Below are 17,481 nucleotides of genomic sequence, written 5' to 3' on the forward strand. Positions count from 1 at the left end.
TGTGTGTGTGTGCGTATATACAGGTGTACATGATAACCTTGTTATAAATGGACAGTCTCAGGAGGAAAAAATGGACAGAGCAATTTTCTCTACATCTGGAATTGTTCCAGGAGCCTTTAAAATATAGTATTGGAAAGAGCAATAAAATAAAAAGCATTTAGAAATAGAAATGCCACACATGTATCTCACACCCCACCAGCCAAGTGTCTCTAGGACAGTGGACAGTGTTCAGGAGCATAGAGCTGGTTTGCAAGATCTGCAGACAGGTGCCTCTTACAACCTCGCAAGGAATGTTCACTGGCAAATCTTTGGTCTACGCTCTACACTAATGCTAAGTGGAAGAGCACATTCTCTCTACAAAGACCCATGAGTAATGCCTCAATCTATTCTCCCCTCATGTGCAAGTAACGTCCCTGGACACAAACAGGAGCCAAGTGTGTGAGGATGGAAACAAGGCCTGCTGGAATGCTCACTGGCCTACCCAACTTTCTTCCCCTGCAGGTTTGGAAAGAGATGCTGCATTTCATCTGCTACCAAGGATCATGTCTAGAGGCTACTGCTGGGGCCTAAAAGTTGAGCAAGGTTCATACTGTTACGGTCACATGTAGCCACAATTCAACTCCCTTTATTAGAAGTATAATACTCACTTCATATCACAAATGTATAAAAATATGGCAGATAGTGTCATAACGATACTTTCTTTAAATGAATATATTTATAAAACAGACAGATATTTACCATATATATATATTTATATATAGAATAAAATACTCCTGATGCAATATATAAATGTTACTGTTTAGTTTTTATAGAAACTACTGTAGCTGTCCCACTGCTTCACAATGTTCCAAACAGCTCAAAATAACTTTACATTATAACATAAAAGGTATGATTGTAACAGTACAATATTAATTATAAATAAATGTTACAAATCCTATCAAATATGGAAGTTTAGAAAACAATTTAAGACATACAGTTTATCTGCTAACCCTTCAAAGGGATACTCTTGGATTACAATAAACCCCACATTTAGTCTAGGCAGAAAAAAATATGTCGTAAGGGCATCGGTCAACACGGATTTTTCTATCCCTTGCAGTGCCAGGACACGTCCTGGTTTTCCCAAGTTCAACAGAGATTGCACTAAAGCTGGAGTATAAGGGGGAGAAACTGGCAAGAATTTCATCTTTCTCAATGGCACACTCTATCCATTCTCACACAAGACCTGTGGGGAGTGGCGATCCCTAAGGAACCCCTGTGGCTCTAAGATCCCTGACTAGCATTTGTGGCTGTGAGGAGCCCAAAGGCCCCACACATACAATATTGCACACGCCTTCGTAAAGCTGAAAATACTGGCTTACCACCCTGGCCCAGCCCATTCCCCAGCCCGCCCCACCCCTTCCCTCCCCACTGGCTTGCCCACCCCCCTCCCCCCACCAGCACAAATTACAAAGCTGTCTCTTTTAAATCGTTCAGATTTGGCATTCGTGAGCGATTTGTTCTGTTATAGGGGTGCCCGTTTGGCCCACTCTTGGCACCCAGCTGTTCAGAGTAGGAGGACCCCTCTGTGGCACTCCTGGTCACAGAGGACACGTGCCAACCAGGATCCATCTGACCTGGCAGCTGGAGGGCTGGCCTGCCCTTTGGGGTGGGCTCCTGCCGGATGTTGCTGCTCCCGCCAGAGGCCTGGCTCAGGGGGTGAATCCGAATTTCTGAGAAGGAATTTTTGGTTTGTTGAGCTGTTAAGGGCTGGAAGCGGGGATCTGAGGAAGCCGGGTGATTTGAGGCTGAAGAGAGATGTAACAGCTTGCGCAGTGATTTTAATGGCTGGCTCTGAAAGAAAGGATGAGAATGCATGCGGATTTCATTTAGAGTAGACCATAAAGCAGGGGGAAATGGAGCTCGGATCTGAGATGACTAGAAGTAGCCAGGGAGGGGCAAGCATGTGGGAGGAGGGGCTTGTCTAGCCGCATCTGTTCTTTGGGTTTTCTTCAAACAAGATTCTAGCTATTGTTCTTTAATGTAAAAGCCTAGAAATCTAGATTAGATGTCTAGAGCTGGTATGGCAGCTGATCAAAGGCCCAGGCTCCTTCTACCTGGCTGCATCGTATCTTCACCAGGGGGTCTCATGCTTTAATCAGCAGGAAAGAGAAAGAAAACAGAAGAAGGGACGTGCCTTTCCCTTTCGAGAAGACTTCCCAAAGGTTCCACATAATGCTTCCATTTATATTTCATTGGCCAGAACACAGGCACACAACCACATCTAGCTGCAAGAGAAGCTTAATAAAATGTAATTTTTAAGTTAGGTCGCAATGTACTCAGCTAGAAATGGAACAGCTCTTTTTGTTCTTATCTCCCTGATTTTCCCTTTCTCTTGATATTGTAAAATTCAAATGTTACCTTGCTGCACTTTTACTTTTTTATTTTTTTTGAGGGGGGAAGGGAAGGTTTGGGCATTGAAAGCAAAGCACAGAGAAACACGCAACACCCCTGCAAAATCTAAAAGACAATTCATTCACAGCGGTCCTTCAATATTCAACGGGCTGGGGCTCACAGCAGCCGTGTCTGTCTGTCCGCTGTGTGGCTGCTGGCCAAAGGCCCCACAAGGTGTTGCACTGTGGAGGGAGACTGGCTGCAGGGTAGAAGGTGGGGGCCGGGAAGCAGTCTGCCCCTTACTGTCTATCCTTAGGCAACTCCTGAGCCTCGGGTTCCTCCATGGTGAAAAGTGGCTCACTCTCCTCTTCCTCTTCCTCTACCTCTACCTCTACCTCAGAAGAGGCAGAGAAAGCACTTAAAAGTATACAGCCAATCACTACTGCTGGACTCTGCTACTCGGGCTACAACCCCAGCCTTGGGGCACCTCTGGGGCCAATCCTCAGAGTACCTTTACTTTGAGTGCCATGGTATAAGGGACATGCATTTAAGGGCTCAGCAAAGTTTGAATACAATGCTGAAGATCTCAAGGAACACTGTAAGATTTGAAGGAACAGGGCGTTGAAAACCAAGGTAAATGGCTTTAGAATTGACTCAAGTAGATACCGCTCCTGGGGAAGTATTCTCCATTGCCATTCCAAAGTCTTTCCAAGAAAGTTTGGTGGTTCCTGTAGGAGATAGCATAGTACACTGCACACCGTAAATGCTCAAAAGTGGGGTTTTTTTTTTTTGGTGTTTTATTAAATTGGTATGATAACATGAGACTCCGATGATTCTTATAGCCCTGACCACATCTAACTATTGAGCAATTACAATAATCTGGATACAGAAAGAGATATAAAGTTACTTAAAAAGAGCTTCTTGGCAAAAGAAATTGTTTCATTAAGAAGGTTCTATAGGCCCATTTTTTTTTTTTTTAAATTGGCAATAGAGCATCGGGCCCTCACTTATGTCCTTAGTTTGGATACATATTCAGTAAACTTGGATATCTGATTCTCTGCCCCCTCCACCCCCCACCCACATTATGTTAGAAGCAGAAAATATTGTTGGGCAAACAGAATGATAATTCGAGGAACTCTTGTCAGTAGCTCTAAGTAACAGCTTACAGTTAAAGAGTAAAAAGAAAACCTATAAAAATTAGTATCCCCCCCAATCATAGAAATCTATGGTCATTTATAGGCACAAGTAACCCTACAGCCTCAAAAGCTCATGGGGGTTGTCAGAAATTATAATACAGAGGAATAGTACGTTTATAAAATGTTGAATATGATCAAAAACCAAAGTAGATTATGTTACTATGGTCATTGTGGGATACTGAAAAGATACAATATTAAGATGTTTCCAATCAAAATAGTTTTTTTAAAGGAGATAAACCTCAGTTACCTGAAAAATGTACTGATTCAGTTTCTGCTTATTCTCCCATTATGGCAGGTAAACATGACTACACAATACTGTCTAATATGTAGTTCCTAATGCAACTGATTGCCTGTTTCCTATCAAAAATAATATGGATTTCAGAAGTTAAAATATTCTTTCAAGGAAGCTTATTATACCTGTCTTTCAAGGCCCAATTTGTATACTACCACCTTTAATGAAAACTTAACCTTCCCATCACCTCCAGTCACCCTGCCCAACATTTTATGGCATGCCTCACTTCTTACCATGAATTATGGCTCTTTATAAATCTTCTTCTCTCTCTCCTGAGCTGTAGGGTATTTGTGGGCTGGGACTATGTCTTCATCTCCCCGCCCTCCGCGCCACCCTCTACCCACTTGATAAGTGAAGGCTAATGCCCTCCCCTCCCCTCAGGACAGTCACTGCTGAGTCGGAGGGAGAGTCCAGGAGTAGTGCAAGCTCTACTCACTTGGGTCTGTAGATCTGAGACCTTCTCAGGGCGCCACTCCTTTGGTCTGCTGCTCGGAGTGCTAGCAGAGTGAATGGCTTTCTGCAATGTCAGAAGATCAGGACCCTCAGAATTGGGCACCTAGAGCAAAATATGGACAAGGAGGATTCTTATTAGGCCAATAAGCCTAATAAAAATATGCACCCATACCCAAGAAGAGAAATAAAACAAAAAGCAAATCAAACCAAACCAAAACTCAACCAAAACAAAAAAAGAACCCAATAAAAAGGAAACCAAATCTTTCCCAATGTTCACAATGCAAGTGATGCTAGTTGAATTCTTCTGCCTTCTTAATAATTTTCCCTGCATTAGGAAAAATTGGCAGATGTCATGCAGCTTTGTTAAAACCTCAACCCTTAAAGCATTCCCATGCTGTTAGTTTTAGTCGCTGTAAGAGAGAGCAGTTAAATTGGGCTGTACCAGGAATTGCTGTCGTATCCTCATTCCATATTGCAGTTAGGTTATGAACCAGTTCAATAAAATAAAAATTTTTTTTCCTGCTGGGAAAATGATCCAAACACTGTATTTGGTAGTGCCAAAGAAGTCTAGTAGGCTTTCAAAGGTAGCAAAGTGGGAAAGTATGGTTTGGATCATATTCCCAAACCATTGCTCAGTAAATCGGGGTCTAGTGTTATGCACTAGGAAAATGCTGGAAATTTGTGCCACAAATTCCAGATGAATGCAATTGGTTTATTCACCAATTTCGGTGAACACAGGAGAGTAATGCCAAATGCCAAGCAAAAGCCCTGGCTTTGAACTAAATGACCAGGAAAAGCTAGCGCCAGGCAAGGAAAGAGCAAGTCACCAACTAACAGAAGCTGTTTTTTCATGGAGCCTGCTAGCTCATTCAATTTGGTCAATTCAACTTGGCTTCAAAAAAAACAAACTGCCAACCAAGTGTTAACAAACTCTGTGAGCCAAATGCAAAGACATTTGTTAACTGTAAATGTTAATTGAATTCTTTACAGGAAATACAGGATTTTATGAATGTTGTCTGCCAACAATTGGCTAATCAGGCAATACAAACCGGCCTTTCACTAGTTTGTTTAATAGACTTTATGCTTCAACTTCCTTCACTGATTCAGAAAATCCAGAATGCCAAAGAATTTATATCCCAGTGAATTTATGGAACTGGCTCAGGTACTTAACTAGCATTAAGAGAATATGACCCCATGAAAATAAGACATGCTGTTGTCATCAGTAAAACAAGTTTTACTGGAGTAGTTTTCAGGGCTACCATACGTAAAAATGGGTACCATGGGTGGAGTGACTACAGGAAGCTTTTTCAAAGAAGAACTATGCTTTAAATGATTCTTTGAATTAAAAAGAGGAAAGAGGGATTTCTTGATGCTTGGATTCTCCCCGTTGGTGGAATCTGTCTGCAATATAAGATACAAATAAACTAATTGCAAAAAAAAAAAAAAAAAAAAGGGATGCTTTTATTGAAACTACCAGCCCTTGGAAGCTCTCAAATTGCTAAATATTAACAGTCACTAAAAGAATCTCTTTGCTGTGCATCTATAGAGGTTCTGTGTCATTTCTCACCTGGAAATGAAGATGTCAATAATGTAAATTCAAGACAAGCACAAACTTCTTCTAAGTATATAACATGTGGTCATGATTGATACCTCTAGTAGGAATGCCTAGAGATCTACAGACATCTACTTATATTAAGCTTACAAAACATTAAACAATTTACTTATATCAGAAATATGATTATTATAAAGAATTGTGTTTAAAGAGCTATTGGTAAACTTCAACCTTTTTCTAATTGCTAGAGGACTTCAGCAACTAAAAAAATCTATCATGTAATTTGCCTATTAGGTTAAAAAAAAAAAAGATACTGTAAACCCTTTTGAATTTAGTCAACTCTTGAGCCAGAAAACACCACTAGAAGAAAGAGGAATATCACTGTGGCAGGATACTACTGTTGAGTAAGAAGCCTTGTTCTATATTATTAGAAAAATTTACCCAGTGAAAAATACCTGGCACAATTCAGAATACTGGTCTTCAAAGGGAAGAAACAAAAATTTCAATCTTTAAATTGAAGCATAATCACAAGTTGAGATACTAACTAGAATAAAATTACCAAGTTGGCAAAGTCACCATATGCTCTGAGGGCTTATGTAACTCTCTGGATATGTAACCGAAGCCAGATTTCCCAAGGCAGCTTCCAGATTTGCCTGAGTCAAAGCAGGCACCTTTACAATACAGAATTACTTTTTGGCACCACTTTTCCCTGTTTTGGATATCTCAATCCTCAGAGAACTAGAATGTACATGAAGGTATTCAGATCATCTTTTAAGTGTCTGTGTATGAAGAAGACATTTCAGTAACATCCATGAATTTTCCTGTTCCAGTGACAGGAATCCCAGGGAAGAGTTTTACTTGCATTGCTAAAGAGGCCAGAAGAGCTCCCAGAGGCTCTCCACAGAGGTGGGCCCATGGACTGAGCCTGGGCTTGGTATTTAGGAGAACTCAGTTCTAGTTCTCCCAGCTGATTGTGTGATTTTGGGCAGGTCACAACTTGCTTGGGCTCAGTTCCTATACCAGTGAAATAAAAAAGTTAAACTAGATTTAGGATCCAACTCAGCTTTAAAATGTCACACTTCTCTATGTGCACTGGGCATCAGATTTTAATTTTTTTGGAATCTTATGCAAAAGCCACAATGCTTTAAATCTTTCAAAGTTTGTTTTACTTAGTTTCTTTTTGCTGAGTTCTAGGAAGTAAAAAATAATTAACTTTAATTATGTTTAAATGCTCATTCAAAAAAGGCAGAGTGAACCCAATGCCAGGCTTAAGAGCCTGAGGTCTGGCAGGCTGTACCGAGCATTCTTTGGAAAGCTCAAGCTAGAACCCAAAGCCCTTCAATTTTTTCCCTTTTGAATAAAAAATGCAGAAGTACAAACAACTTTTGGTTTGGAAAGCTTAAGGCATATGACCTATGCAAAGATATTTAGCAGTTAGGTTATATATCAAAACTGAAACTCATGAAAACCTAAAAAAGTAAGTTTAAGTGGAGAGGATGTTAGAGAATAGTAATTTTCCTATTTACCCTAATCTATACTATTTAAATATCTAAAATTTAAACTAAATCCTGAATAATAAAGTCAGGCAACATGTATATACTCTACTCATGCCATGGTGAGCCAGGGACTTTCAGTTTAATGTTGGTCTAAGGCAAACAGACATCAAAATCTAAATCTATACACAAAGACACCTTTAATCCCTCAATCCTTCCTACTTCCTACCACTTACTCATGCCACAATGGCTGTAGACCTGTGGTTAAGAACAAAAAATCAGAAAATAACAGTGGTCAGGAGGAAGTAGTCAAATTTTAACATTCATGATAGATAAATATTTTCCATAGACAATGATAAAAGTTTTATTATTAATAACATTTTAAATATTTTAAGCGTCTCTGTGTTAAATCAGGTCTATTTGTTCATTTAGTCTCAGTAACAAATGTAGCAACATTTGAATGAGGGGCATTTTGATTTGACATTCTGCTTTGAGTGAGCTTCAGTTAGGTATATAGGCAGTTAAAAAAAATCAACACTTCAGGGCTGGGCACCATGGCTTGCATCTATATAATCCCAGAGCTTTGGGAGGCCGAGGCAAGAAGATCACTTGAGCCCAGGAGTTCAAGACCAGCCTGGGCAATATAGCAAGACCCCTGTCTCTACACAAATTTTTTTTTTTTTTTTTTTGAGACAGAGTCTCACTCTGCTGCCCGGGCTAGAGTGCCCTGGTGTCCTAGCTCACAGCAACCTCAAACTCCTCGGCTCAAGCAATCCTCCTGCCTCAGATTCCTGTGTAGCTAGGACTACAGCATGCACCACCATGCCTGGCTAATTTTTTCTATATATACTTTTAGTTGTCCAGCAAATTTCTTTCTATTTTTAGTAGAGATGGGATCTCACTGTTGCTCAGGCTGGTCTTGAACTCCTGAGCTCAAATGATCCACCTGCCTCGGCCTCCCAGAGCACTAGGATTACAGGCGTGAGCCACCGCGCCCCCGGCCTAAAATTTTTTTTAAAAATTAGCCAGGCGTGGTGTTGTGTACCTGTAGTCCTAGCTACATAGGAATCTGAGGCAGGAGGATCACCTGGCCCCAGGAGTTCGAGGTTACAGAGAGCTTTGATCATGCCACTGCACTCCAGCCTGGGTGACAGAGCAAGACCTCAAAGATAATAACGTTTGTATAGTAATACACATATTGTGTGTATGAAGATACACTGTTAAAAGCCAGAATACAAAATTACATTAGAAGGATTACCATTATTTAAAACAAACCTATAAAAACCCCATACACCTTCTCTCCACAAACATAAGCATCAGCTAAAAAGCTGGGAGGAAATATACCCAAATCCTAATACTAGTTGTGGAGGGTGGTAAGATTAAAAACGATCTTTTTCTTTTTCTCAATTTTTCTGTAATGAGCTCATATTTATTTTATAATGAAATACATAAATTTAACAAGCAAGTGAAAGAATGATCAAGAAAGGTATTCCAGGAAGGTTTTTGTTAATATTTCTAGAACACCTGTGAGATAGAAATCCTTACTTCAGGTTATCATGTATTTTGCTATTATCATCTATCTAATCTTTAACTTCTCATTGAGTCATAATCCTAGAATTTTCATAATGAAAAGGGCCACAGAAACACTGAGTCTAATCTACTCATTTTACAGATGAAATCAATGAAGTCCACCCAAACAGGCCATTTTGATTATGCCTTTTTTCCTCTTCAAATAAATGAGAGTAAATCACATGTGAAGCAGAACTAGAAACAAAACCATTTAAAACGGCTAACTCAATCTTGTCTAGTTTTGGAGGTGTCATAAAGCAAAGGAGCAAGCAGGCCTCATCTGGGTGAAGAACTCCTGCTGCTATCGTGGAGGTCTGGTTTCTCCACGTTTTCTCACATCACTAACCAGCACAATCCTTGCTTACGTGATTCAGTGAAGTGATGCACAGGGTCCCGTGGAGCCAGACCTTTGTTCAGGTAGATGGCTCCCAGGAGATACGGCATATTCCATCTCATAGCGCAATCAAGAGGCAAACATGTTTTCCTTCTAAAGCAGGCCCTGAAATCCCAGATACGATTGTTTCTCTGTGACTATACAGACCAGAAACACACTTGTCAACAGGAGAATTCTATAATCAGCCGGGGGGAGAATAAGGAATGACAGTTATTTATGAATTTCAAGATTTAAACGTAAACCAAAACCATTTCCTAAGTTTTCGTATATCTTTAACCCCCCAGAGAGAAACAAATCCTGCATCATTACAGTTTTTACACAAATATAAATCCACACAGATAAGAGGTTTACTGAGAGAGGCTTAAAGTGTTCTCTCTCATCGAAATTAAATTTCTTCTATTCCTGGAGATTCTGTTGAATCTAGAAAAGGCTCTGTGACAGGAGTACAGTTGTACAGAATTTCAGAAAGAGACACATACAGTATATGCATGTCAAGTCTCAGTACGAAAATAATCAACCTTGATTGCCATGTACAAAGTGTAAAGTATCCACAAAATAATGCAGAAACGTATGTCATTATATATAGAAATTGGCCATCGACTTACTGTTTGAGATTTCTTCTTTTTCTTTTTCATTGACCTGAAAAAACCTTGCTTCTCCTTCTCCTTGAGTTGTTCAGAATGACTAATATTTTCAGGACTTTTCCTAAATGAGAAGACATTTTTATCATATTGATCTTTCAATCATTCCCTTGACATTTTGTGACAAATATAATGAAGACTGAAAATGCATGACACCAGGTTCAAATAGCCATGAGGAATAAAACATACAGGTAAAGATCCTCTAAAAAGCACAGGAGGAACTGAATCTAATCAACCATGGTTAATGATTATCCTTTGGCACATGCTCAAAATAGCAATTTGAGCACTATTACAAATGATCTGTAACCGTGCTGCAGGACCATTTTAATGCTGTTGAAAACCTCAGATTTTGAAACGTACTTGGCTTAAAGGATGCCTTTTCTATAACTCTCCAAGGGAAAGAACAGAAACATTTTTAATACCTTCATTTTTCTATTTACCCTTTCAAAACCAGGCTCAACAAGTTTATTATTAGTGGCTTGCCAGGACATTAAACATAAAAATCAATGCTACTATAGAAATATTATAAGTAAAAGTAAAGATTGCCTGAAACTGGAAAAGTCCTACTTATTAAACCTTTTATCTATTTCTTAAAACTAAATAAAAAATAATAAGAAAAAAATGTAGACAGGATGAATGCTTTAATGCAAAGCACTTAGGAGAAAAAAAAGCTTCTGAAAATGTTGACGTTACACTTAATCTTACTGACATCACTGGGTGTTTTAATAAAAATAGAAGACATTAAAAGACAGAAAACAGGACATCTTGGCCTCAAGTTGGCCACTTGTATGTTAAAAGAGGACCCACATTGCTTAATCTAATTTATAGTTCTTAAAAAGCAACTCATCTGGTGTTATTCTTGAAAAATGCACATTTCAGTGGACTCTATTTTAAATTTGAATAGCTTTATAGCCGTGGAAAACCATTTTCTCAAATGTTTGGATTTCTTCTATCAGCTAGTCCCTAAAATAAAGAGTAGTAGAAATGTTAAAAGTGACAGAGTTAATTAATATTTATGATTTTAAATACCCAACAGTGACAAAGTAACTAGAATACCTAAGAAAATATGAGCAAATCAGCATTCTGCCTTTATTTGATTAAACATATGTGAAGGCAGACTATTTACAGATCCACACGATAGAAAACACCATGAAGCTGCCAGGTGCAGGGGCTCACGCCTGTAATCCCAGCACTTTGGGAGGCCCAGGCAGGAGGATCGCTTGAGGCCAGGAGTTCGAGACCAGCCTGGGCAACACAGCAAGACCCTGTCTCCAAAAAAAAAAAAAAATAGAAAAAATCAGCCAGGCATGGTGGTGTGTACCTGAAGTCCCAGCAACTTGGAAGGCTGAGGTGGGAGGACTGCCTAAGCCCAGACATAGGAGGTTGCAGTGAGTATGATGGGGCCAATGTACTAAACTAGCCTGGGTAAGAGAGTGAGAGCCCATCTTTAAAAAAGAGAAAAAAGAAAAAAAAAAAGAAAACACCCTAAAGCTTTATTACAAAGGAATCCTATCTTCACAAAATATTCCCTAACATAAAGGAATAAATATTCAAACTACTATATTAAGTGAAAAGAGCAGGATTCAAACCTTTCTATGTGGGATGAGCCCCAATGTATAAAATAGGGTATGTATGTGTATATATACATGCATTTTTTAAAAGGCAGGAAGAAAATAAAAAATCTTAATAGCTATCATATCTAGGTAGTAAGATTATTGATTTATAGTTTCTTTTTAATTTTCAACAGCAAATATGTGCTATAGATATAATAAAATAGGTTTTACAAACCACAGAAAATTTATTTTAAAAACCAAAACCTGAAGATCAAAGACAACAAGGAAAAAGGCTGTGAGATGGGGGAGAGGGAGGGAGAAGCAGTAAATAAAAACCATGACTGCTTGAAGGAGCAATCATTATTTTTTCTTAAGTGTTTAGCCTAAAACTTAATGGGAATACCATGGGAGTAAAAATGTGTACTGTAGGTCCAAGTGTTCCTGCAACCCATTAGGACTTGCCATTTTAAACAGCACTGAGAAAGTTCCAAGATATGAGGTAAAAGTTTTGTAATGTAACAGAGCTGATAAAACAACTAGTGTTGGAACTCAGATTGATATATTTATAATTGTGAAAGCTAGAATATATTTATAATTGTGAAAGCTAGAAAACTTTAGTCATGATGGAATGGGTGAGAACGGAATGGGGAAGAGTTAAAAGATTCTTTAACACATTGACTGTCACACTAGAAAAAAAAAATTTTTTTCCTTGGGGCCAGGTTGTTTTATTATGAAAATAGAATAAAAACTTTGAAAACAAAACAATCCTTTCTAATTTAACGAAAAATTTGTTATTTTTTATTGTTTTCTGTGCGAGAGTTATATGCAACTTGAAAAATAATTCTTGCAGCTCCAAGGTGAAGAGTTGTGTGAGTTACATATGCTTCACGAGGCCCTGGGCTTAAAATTAGCTTTAGTTAAATACACCTCACATGGCAGTTAATGTGTTAAATGCAGTGTCATACCGTTAGGAAAAACACTCATCCCAATGACAGACTGGGCCTAGGCCCTGGGAATTTGGTCAAAGTTTCTTATGACGAGTGCTTTTGGGATTAAGGAGATGACCCTCTTGCTTGGGGCCTAAAGACAAACTCCAGGCTACAGCATTCAGTCACTTGAGGTTGTCAGGGAACAAGAGCGGAGCCATGCAGTTCACTGGACTCACAAAAGCACGACTCTTGAGATCAAAAGGAGCCTCAGAGAGCATCTAGTTGAACCAGCAATACTATTTTTAATGTTCTATAGCTTCTAGAAGTTAAAGAATTATATGCTTATGATACAGCTTATGCCCTTCCATAACGGTGTCTGCACATAACCCAGAAGCACAAGAAAATATTCAAATTAATGAGCAGAAGTTTTTACCAATCAGGAGGAAAGTCTAACAAAACATCAAAGTACGTGTACCAAGGGTAAAAGTGCTTTCTGCCAATTCAGCAAATCTTTAAGGGGGACATGTTCATCATGACTGCAATCTCAGAATGTGAACAGGCATTATTAGAAGAATGTTAATGCTGGCACAAGAGGAAATGAAGGCTTGAGACTCCAGTCCTAGGAGGAAGCAGGATTTTGCATAGGAAGCGGAGAGTCTATCCAGGATGACATGGACAATAAGATGAAAGTGAGAGACTAGGGAAGGGAAGGATAATGAAAGGAGGAGCAAGAAAAATAGCATAGTGTCTGCAGTATGGATACGGCAGGGTTGGGTTCCTAGGACACAGAAAAGGTGGCCAATGACTCTCTGCAGGGTCTCTTCAAGAGGCACTGAATAAACTAGAGTACAGATGGGGAAGGAGGAATGATGAGGACAACATTTTCAAGCTGAGGCTGAGCCGAGGTGGTAAGGTTAGATCCAGGAAGGGAAAGATGCCAGATGCTAAAAGAAAAAAGGAAATAAATTACTTTTGAACTAGAGGATGAGAGCTAGGAATCAAGTGTTAGTATGTTTGCATCATCAAAGACAGAAGAAAGTCAGAAGAGAGGGATTCTGAGAAAAAAACAAAGCAAAACCCAGAAATATACAAACCTAGGGAATTAACAGAAGGGAGAAGGGGGGAGGGGGAGGGAGAGGGAGAGAAGCTGGCTGGAACAAAGGCACTTAAAAAGCTGTGTGTTGCACAAAGGAATGAAGACTAAGCCTTGCATGTTGACAACCAGCGCTGAGCCAAATGGGTAAGAGTACGGCTGGTGGCTGGTCATTTCCCCAGTCTGCGCATTCCGGGGCCTGCAATCCCACCAGGTACAGACAGCAGCTTGGTGCTGAGTGGCGAAAAGAGGAGCAGTACAGGAGAAGGGTAAGTGGGGGGCTTGCATCAATCTCAGGGACAGAAGCTTTGAGAAGGGCCACCCATCCAGTCACCTGGAACATTATTATACAGGGCAGCAGTTCTGATCAAAACAGTACAGGAGGAAGGGGATGAAAGGAGGGGTAAACAGGCACCTTCCCAAAGTCAGGGGACTCCAGTGTCGTCTAACACAACAGCTATTTCCATAAGGGGTCAAGAGGAAAGAGAGAACTCCAAAGACTTACCTAAATAAAGGAATTAAAACCAACTTAATTTAAGTCAACCAACATTTTGCTGAATACTTTATTTTTGCCAGACCCTGTGTTAGGTGTTGAAGATACAGAGAAAAATAAAACAAGGCATTTGATCTCACTCAAGCAGCTCACAGACTCCTGGGGGGCGGGGGGGCGGGGGGACCCAGAGATTTGATAGCTAGGGAAGGAGCAGGCAGCAGGGTCACACTCACAGGGCTTCAGTATCATCCCTCTGGGAGCAGTGTGGAAGGTGAATTGAAGAGGTGAGGGGCATTACTCTGTGACACTTTCCCTGCCACCTCCCCTACCCTGGCAGTGTGACTAGGGTGTGAAGAGAAAGTCAGTGAATAATTCTATAGGAGTAATTCTGCGAGTTATGGTGACAAGCGATTAAAGGATACCAATAAATTCATAACTTTAAAAGAAAAAAAAAAAGACTGGGATTGTATGAGTTATAGCAATTCTTCACTTACCTTAACTAGCAGGATTTCCAAGTAATTTGATTTACTGTTTAAGCGTAAATTTTTAACTTGATTTTGATGACAGTCTTTCTAAACACATTTATATATGTGGTCTTTTAAAGCCAAGTAGAAGCTGCCTATTTTATAAATATACACTCTACATGGAGATCTGTGATGTGTATGATTTTCCCACCAGGGGCCTGAGGAAAGAAACATCCACTTCTCCCCACAGCTATTGCTCAGATCACTCTCCTGCACGCTGCATTGTTACCTGGGACTATTTTTTGCCCTGACAACCTCACTGCCAACTGCTGGAACCGGGCATAAAAGGAGAGTAAACAGGCCTGAGGGAGGGTGGAGGTGTTATGCTGTTAGTAAAGATGAGGAATCTGAATGCATTAACTCTATTTTTCTTGTTCTGAGATATTTTCACTTATCTCCTGGTTCTCAAGTGGGTTCTAGATAGCTGAGATGGCCAGCATATCAGCTCTGGATATATTATAATATCTATTTATTATTTTAAACTATGACATAGTAGCTCGATTTTTCCATTGCAAGAAATGTGTACAATGTAAAAATATTCTCTTCCCAAAAGAAATCTGAAGTACTTCTATCAAGGAGAAACAGACTGCCCTTGGGTCAGTAATAATTTCAGAACAGCAATTCACTATGTTACCAAAACAAGGCTCTTTAGTGTTTTTATAACAATTATCAAATGTCCATTTCTCTTCAGGATAAAGAATACGATGAAACCAATTAGAGATCTTGTTCAAGAAAAAAATCAAGACTAGTCAAGTTTAATTAATGACTTAGACTAAGTTAGAAGTGACGCAGGAAGGAGCCGTGTCATAGCAGCATTATCATGAGGGGTAGTGGGAGCAAAAGAATAGAGCCAAGTCATCGCTGGCACTATAGAACTCTCTCAAGTCTCATGACAGCAATACTAGAGTAAGGATGATCTGATGAAGGCTCAGCTAAAGCTCGACATCCCAATTGTGCCTCTGTTTCTTTTCAAAACAACTGTTTTCAGGTTTTTACACATACCCATGTATAAATAAGTTCCACTCAAACTGACTATAAAAAAGACAGACAATACAGCACTAATTCTGTCTATCCCACATTTGGATTTAATTTTGATCTGATCTACCTAATTTTCATAGGACTAAGGTAATCTGTAATTGTACTGGCTCTTTTAAACCACCACCATTATGCAATGACAAAGAAAAAAATTCCTTTTATACCTCTGTATTCTCACAATTTAGACACTATTCCCACGGCTTGTCAAAGCCACACCTGAAAATGGTCAACACTGGTATCTAAAAGGAGCTGTACTTGTTCTCTTAGGTTAATGCATAGATCTTTTCTACATACTAGGGAGCACAAAACATTAACATGGAAGAAGAACACACTAAAGTTTATCAGCACAGTTAAGTGGAGGGGAAACACCTGATAAAAGTCATACTGAAATTACATGACATTAATGATAATAACTGTAGCCGCTAACATTAATGAGCCCTTATGGAGCCAGGCACTGTTCTAGGTGCTTTTGATGTATTACCTCATCACATGAACCTTATGAGGGAGGTGCTATTCTTAGCCCTATTTTACAGATGAGGAAACTAAGGGACAGATAAAGTCACAGGGCTAGAAGTTGCCATCAATCAAAATATATTATTGCCAGAGTCCATACTCTTAGTCACTGATGTTAAGACTGTGTCATTTTATAAATAAGGCAATGGATGTAAAGTGTGCTTATACAGAAAAAGTGTATCTACAGCTTTAAAAAAGTCATTTGTATTATTGTTTTAAGAATAATCAAGTAATCACTATAGGGCATAATAACACTAAAATCTTGATATAATCCTGCCAATAGGGTCCAAATTGTGAAAGCACATAGGGTCAGGAACACTGACATAAAGCCCTTCTGTGACTTCTGGCAATAAACACCAGAGATGGACTCTCTGAAAGACCGGTCTTATTCTAAATTCAGTGTATTACAGTGATGTCTCATTTTAATCTGTTGATGGAGAACTTAGAGTTCTAGGAAGCATACCCTAGATAAACACCCTTCACATCTAGATGCTGGGCAGTCTTTCTGGGCAGCTGAGAACAAAAAGTCTACATTATTTTGGAGTCAGAGTCCATTTAGGTGTGAATCCTGGCTCCCTCCCTCCATGTTACTGGCTGTCCAGCATCAGGCAAGTGCCTTGACTTTTCTAAGCTTCAGTTCAGTTTCCTTATCTGTAGAACAGGAGGAACCCCTACTTCAAAGTGCGATTGTGAGAACTGATTGAGACAATGCACAAAAAGTGTTAAGCAAAGTGTCTGTACATGGTTCAATGTCAATAAAAGGAGACTGCAAAAATCACCATTCATGTCAAAAGAACACAATGGGAGGTGTATCAGGGGTTTAATGATTCAGGAGATTTTTTTTTCTTTTATATAATATTTAATATAAATGATGAACTTGAAACAAAAATTACCAATAATGACAATTCACCTTTTCCTAATCCAGTAATCTCTCCTAAGAAAGAAAGGTCTAGTAGGAGAAAGAATGCTAAAAAGTTCATCCAGGATTTCTTTGAACTCTTAAATCTATAATTAGAAAAAAGAAGAGTAAAAACAAACCAAAATACTCACCATGGATCGAATGCTGGTTGTCTTTTAGAGTGGTTGGTTCCAGAACTGCTCTCTGATGGTAGAGAAGAAACTCTGGTTGACACATTATTTTCGTGGAAAGAATTGTCTGGACGTGGAGATGGCACTGAGTAAGGAAAAAGTCAGTCACTGATGCACTCTTTTGGTCAAAGCAGTTCTCACATTATTCTATTGTATTTTCTAACACAAATAAAACAAACAGATAAGTAAAAATCCTTGTCTGCACTTCATATAACTTGTGTTTTCCGAGGGTGGAGGCATTCATTATAGGGAATGTTCTCCCTACCCCACCACTTACCACATTAACCTGCAA

General features: G+C 39.3%; 1 protein-coding gene across 1 annotated transcript in view; it reads right to left on the reverse strand.

The window, feature by feature from the left end:
- Positions 1-1,443: 1,443 nt before the first annotated feature.
- The window catches only part of CDKL5 (cyclin dependent kinase like 5), a 115,123-nt gene continuing 99,085 nt past the window's right edge, over positions 1,444-17,481 (reverse strand). Inside the window, exons 14-17 of the mRNA XM_069463973.1 lie at positions 17,151-17,274; positions 9,925-10,024; positions 4,295-4,414; positions 1,444-1,830 (exon numbers count right to left, since the gene is read on the reverse strand). Coding sequence (XP_069320074.1) covers positions 1,444-1,830; positions 4,295-4,414; positions 9,925-10,024; positions 17,151-17,274 — 731 coding nt within the window. The remainder of the gene's footprint in view (positions 1,831-4,294; positions 4,415-9,924; positions 10,025-17,150; positions 17,275-17,481) is intronic.

This window comes from Eulemur rufifrons, chromosome 30 (assembly GCF_041146395.1).
Source record: "Eulemur rufifrons isolate Redbay chromosome 30, OSU_ERuf_1, whole genome shotgun sequence".
NCBI lineage: Eukaryota > Metazoa > Chordata > Mammalia > Primates > Lemuridae > Eulemur > Eulemur rufifrons.